At 36.4% G+C, this 6,000-nt stretch overlaps 1 protein-coding gene and 1 long non-coding RNA gene across 3 annotated transcripts in view; one reads left to right on the forward strand and one right to left on the reverse strand.

Moving 5' to 3' along the window:
• The window catches only part of Eip63E (cyclin dependent kinase Eip63E), a 127,228-nt gene extending 123,858 nt beyond the window's left edge, over positions 1-3,370 (reverse strand). For both annotated transcript variants that reach the window (XM_089260567.1, XM_089260566.1), the window contains exon 1: positions 3,098-3,370. In XM_089260567.1, coding sequence (XP_089116693.1) covers positions 3,098-3,245 — 148 coding nt within the window. In that variant the 5' untranslated portion in view covers positions 3,246-3,370. The remainder of the gene's footprint in view (positions 1-3,097) is intronic.
• On the forward strand, positions 1,212-3,409 carry LOC149091350 (uncharacterized). Its single transcript, XR_016196881.1, has 2 exons — positions 1,212-1,247; positions 3,357-3,409. It is a non-coding gene; the product is annotated as an uncharacterized LOC149091350 (long non-coding RNA).
• The last annotated feature ends 2,591 nt before the right edge of the window (positions 3,410-6,000 follow it).

Consider the following 6,000-nt stretch of genomic DNA (forward strand, 5'->3'; position numbering starts at 1 on the left):
GTGCTGATAAAGCATACAACTTGTGCCGCCAATTAGTTGTGATAAACGTTGCGAGAAAAAGGTCTCAACTAAGAGGAATTTTTATACTCGTTCACGAGGTGAAAAGGGTATATTGGCTATGTGCAATATATAGCTGACAGAGCGCTCTTTGCTCTGTGTGTGAAGTTTAAGTAGAGACTTGATGCTAGGGGGCGTGGCAAGTAGGAATATATCATATTTAACATAATATAAACACAAGTACATACATACATATATATGATTCTAGAGATTAGAAATTGTATACATATATACTACAAAAAGACTTCATACTCTCTCTTGAGGTTTACCAAAAAAATTGCCCTATCGTGGAATCATTAACGAGCATTTGACAGTCGGCAACATCCTAAGTTCTTATTCAAGCCCAAAAAAGGTCGTTTTAAAATGCAGAAAGATAAGAGCTATAGATAATTAAGGAGAGGATATCTGAAAAGGATACAATATTACAAAACTCTGACAGTTTGATATAGCATAAAAGAAATTTGTCATAAATTGCATTTGCTGACTCGAAAACCTAAAATTATGCTGATTAAACTAAAAGAAATATACATTTTTGCTCTATCAATTATTAAGTCTGTTTCCTCAAATGATATTCCAAACACTCAACTTCACATAGAAATTCCTATTTAAAAATCACACTTCAACTAGTTCAAACCTTTAAACAATTTCCTATCAAACGAGACACATTGAGGGGGAAAAAAACTCATTATTATTAATGAAAAATTCCAAACGCAACAATTTCAATTATTCACACAAATATGACAGCGACGCTATCAATAAACGCTATAACTAATTAAAATTGTTTGTGAAGCTTTGCGGCAAAAAAAAAAAAGGAAATAATTTTTCTTGCTTTACTACAAGACTTTTAATATTACTATAAATTAACTAATTAATAATTAATCATTGAAGCATTAAAAATTCGATTAATAAACAATTGTGGCTAATTAAAGAAAACTCAAATACATATATATATAGACTTATTTATATATTATATACATACATATATAGACAAAGATATGCTAAGGCTTAGCAAAATTACATATTCAATTTTGTTTTTAATGACAGTGCATTTAAAACTGTAAGCCCTATTGCTTTTGATTAACATGAACATGAACCGTTAGCCTGTGCCTTAATTAAATAATGTTTTATTAATGATTTCAATAAATTCAGTCATTTTGTTGCTGTTGTTGTTGTTGTTTTTGTTGTCATTTGTGACCATCGATGAGCCACTGCTTTCTGCACAAAAACAAAAAAAAATAAGCCGGTTTTTCTCATTTGGCCTTTGGCATAAGCCAACGCAAAGGCAAAACCCAAAGCCAAAGCCGGCCCAGAAAACAGCAAAACAGCGAACAGCAACCCGGCTAAATCGCACAAAAGTCGCTCTGACGGTCGCAGACATTGTTATAGGAATTCCATAGGCATAGACGACTTGGAAATACTCTATACCAACTGAATCAATGGGTGTTTTAATTCACTATATTTATTATAGGTACAGTAGTTAATTTTAAAAGCTTGAAAATGTGTAAAAAAAAAAAATGGTATACCTACTTTGCTAGTTTAATTTTTAGTAATTATAAAATACAAAAATTAAAAATATTTATGTATAATATTTAAAAACCTAAAGCATTAGACTAGAAACTGTCGAAATTTTGTTTGTTATTTTCATATATAATATTTTATAAATTTGTAGAATTTAATATCCTCAACGCTTTCAATTCAACTGCCACCGCCTCATAGCTTAGTCGAGCATACCCCAGCTGCACAGCTGTTTGCAGAGTACAAATGCAAACAAGTAATATATGTATATGCATAAATATGTCTGTTTATGTAGTGGATATATATCCATTTATGTACACATATACATATATATTTATATATAAAACAAAAATGTAGGTTTCCGTTTCTTTTGTTTTGTTTATGTTCACTTTTTTTTTTGCTGCTGTTGCTGCGTGTAAAATCAATAATTGCGAGCGGGTTCAGAGGTGACGACAACTTCGAAATGCTTTTGACCTTCATCACAAAAGCCTTTGGAGCGCTTTGGCGACCTTCCACACTGCGAATGGCCCCGCTGCGGTGCTCTCACCCCCAGCCCGTGCCCCTTAAGCCAATTAAATTTATGTCTGTGCGTATTTTCTTAACTTATTTTGCACGCAAAAATACTTAAATGTTGCTCTATGTTGCTGTTGTTGTTGTTGCTTTTGCCGGTTTCTGATTTGTGCGAATTTTACCTTTTTTTTCTCTGTTTTATTCGTTTATTTTGTTGCTACTTTCCGGCCGGCTGGCTTTTAGCTTGATTCTCGATCATTATTTTTGTTAGCCCATTTGTTGCTCCTCTCGCGAATTTCTATTTTGCCAGCTAATGCCATGTTTTCGATGTTGCTGGGCTTAATTAATCAACATTTTACGGCCAACGAGCGAAAAGTTAACGCTTCTTCGATTTCACACGCGCCTCACGAAAACTTACGTCAGACACAAGTCAAGAGTTGAATCAATTTCTCAGTAATTGATATTGGATAATAAAATTGAAGCCCAAACACGATTTTTAATATGAATTTCATTTGAATTTTGTGTGTGAGAGAGAGAGAGAGAGAGAGAGAGAGAGAGAGAGAGAGAGAGAAAAAAATTAAAAAGTTATAAAAGAATTTGTGGATTTTAATTATCATCATCTCCTTGCTCGTATCTCTCTCTCTCTCTCTCTCTCTCTCTCTCTCTCTCTCTCTCTCACTCTCTCTCCCTCTCTCTCTCACTCTCTCTCATATGAAATCACTTTCGCCCACTAAAACACACACTTTCCTAGCAGAACACTCACTTCACACATCAACACGCCAGATCAATTTATAGTAAAATTCTAAGGTCCACTCGACACAGTTTTAAAGTCACTGGCTAACAAAACTGTGCTGCACTTGCCTTGAACTTTAAGGCGAATTCGAATCAAACGAGGCGAATTGCGAAATTTTTCGTTTCAACATTTAGTGGGTCAGCAATATAATAACGGTATATAGTAAGTACGTTTAAAATGTTTATTTTGTTTTTTGTTTTTTTTTTTTTATTCTCAACTTACCATCTTTAGCATTTGTTGCTGTTGTTGTTGTGGCCATTGTTGGTGTTGTGCTGGCAGAGGATGCCGATGCGGACGCTGACGCCGCAGTCGCTGCGCTGAAGAATGTTGTTGTATCCGCGGCAGCTGAGAGGCTACGCGAGCAGTGCATTAGTCACGTTTCTTATTGTCGCTGTAGTTGTAATTGTCGAAGCTGCGGCTGCAGCGGCTGCTGCTGTTGTGGTAGTAGTTATTGTTATTCCTCTTGCTGTTGTTGTCGCAGACGGCGACGAACTTGAACTCGCAGCCGTTGCCGTTGCGCCGCGCTGATAAGAACTTGTGGCGAAAAACGCTCGACAATAACCGTTAGCAACGCACACACACATGCATAAATCAACAAGAGAAGCGCGCGCGACTGTATATATTTATATATATATGTGTGTGTGTGTGTGTGTAAGAGCGAGAGCAGGAAGCAGCACAATGCACGGGACTAAAAACGCAAACAAAGACAAATACAACAACACGCAACCAGATAATAATTTCTTTTACGATTTTTGTATTTCACTTTAATGGTTTATTCGTGGCAGCAGTAAGAAGCGAAACGAAAACAGACAAGAAACGCCAATTGGGGCAACAGCAACTGCACTTTAATTGATTATTTGTATTTCATTTAATTTCATTTTCTTTATCAGATTTATTTAACATATACAAAAATTAACAGAGCCAGCAACGTCGACTGCGACCGCGACCGCGACGTCAAGTGCTGGCGATCCCGTTGATTGCAAGCCCAATGCTTTTGTTGTTGCTGCTGTCACACGCACGCACGCACACATACAAACACAAGCAGCACACACACAAACACACGCGCGTTTACGAGCAGCAAGCACATGAACAACAGTTGTTGTTGTTGCCTTTGCTGTTCTTGTTTATTTGGTTGAATTTTTGAAGCCGCATCGAGTTTTTTAATAATTTAATTATTTCGTCTTGAACAAACGCTTAATTAATTATTGTTATTATTGGCACTTTTGTTGCTTGATGCGCTTGCTTAATTGGTTCTTCTTTTTGTTGTTATTGCTGCTGCCTGCTGTAGTTGCTTCTGTTGTTGGTGTGGGCGCACGCAGCACTGCGGTTATTGTTGCTACGGCTGCTGCTGCTGCTGCTGCTGCTATTGTCTACGCGCACTTCACTGTCGTGTTGCGTTCTAACACACGCGGCTTACGCACACATTTTTTACACATTGCACATGATTTATACAATTTATTTATTTATTTAACAATTATGCTGAGGCGAACGCGCGGCGTTGATACCTATCGATAGTTTTACAGCCTCTAACTAGAGGAGGGGACGGTAGCAAACTGGCTGTTGTTTGCTCAACGTGACTGCGATGCCAGTGTAAATATGCGCTCTTATGTTAAATTATGTATGCTGTTAAGTATCGATAAATTACTATGTAAAGGCGGCGATATTTTAAAGTGACCATTTATTTCTTAAGCTTTTAAATTTGAATGTTGTCTCAGGAGAATTTGTTTACTTTTTGCAAACCTATTTAAAATTCAGGAATTTATTTATTATATTGTTTTGTTAGTGTTATTAACAACAGACAGTGCTATTAATTAAGGTTAAACGTCGTATTAGGCAATTGATAGAAGAATATACGCGTTTCTTGTTAACTTAACAGAGCCATTTTGAGTTTAGCATTAGCGACACTGAATAAATAATGCGTATATATTTGATACAATAAATGAATCAGCTTATAGAATTTATCATCATGAATTTTTATATAATCTGAATTTTGGAATTTTATTAGTATCCAATAAACTTTTGTAGTTCTTAAATTTATAAGCTCTTTTACAGCGCGCACATCTAACAGAGCTACGATTTGCTACATAAGCCATGCATGGCAGCTTTTGTCAACCAGCTATAGGAGGCACTGCTAGGCTGCTTGCTATGGCAAAACACATTCTACTGCTGCTGTCCGCTAAATTTGAAATTTAGATATTTAAAAGTTTGCAGTTAAATTTGCGCTGTAAATTAACACCTCTTTGTTATATTTTAAGCTTAAGCCAGTCAATTGGGCATTACCTGTGCCTGCGTATTCCCTACCCTTCAACTAAAATCTCTTTGTCGAATCGCAATTTGTGCTCAATTTTTTGGCACAACTTTTTCATTTATTAGCCTCACAAATGTTTTTTTTTTTATTTATTTATGCCGTATTTGCTTACTGACCTTGACAAATGAAGTACAAACAGAAATATGGCACAAATATTGCGACAATAACAACAACAATGGCAATATTGAAAATTCCAAGTCAAAAATTTGCGTTTGTTGTTGTTGTTGTAGAGATCTGTTAACGCCTTCCCATTTTGCCGTTATTTGCATGTGCTTTCATTGTTGTTGTTGTTGTTGTTGTCATTGTTGATATTGTTTATAATTCGTAGACCGCACGATTGTCAAGTGAAAGTTGCCACCGTTTGCTCACGGGCCACGCCCCATCAAAATCAACCGCCCACAAAGCTGATGCGTGTCTGGGCGTCAAGTGAAATATGTGAGCGAGGTGTTAATTTCATTTAACAATTATTTTAGCCCGTTTTTTTTTCACCTTCGTCAATTGTATTATTGCATAATGTTTGAACGACATTTGTGGCCAGAGGTGTGTGTGTGTGTGTGTGTGTGTATATAATATACGATTTTTGTACATAAAATTTCTTTGAGCCAAGTTAATAGCGCACAGTAAAATCAAGTTAATGGCAAATACAAATAAACTCGAACTTGTTCTGCTTGTTGCGGAAATCAATTAAGAGACGCACATAACGAGCCAACAGCAGCACCACCAGCACCACCAGCACCACAGCACCACCAGCACCACTGGCACCACCAACAACAACAAGTCTATAAAAAATCAAAGCTAATGTCAATGTCCTTTCGCC

The sequence above is a fragment of the Drosophila navojoa genome, chromosome 4, assembly GCF_054131105.1.
Source record: "Drosophila navojoa isolate 15081-1374.11 chromosome 4, UAZ_NAV_1.0, whole genome shotgun sequence".
NCBI lineage: Eukaryota > Metazoa > Arthropoda > Insecta > Diptera > Drosophilidae > Drosophila > Drosophila navojoa.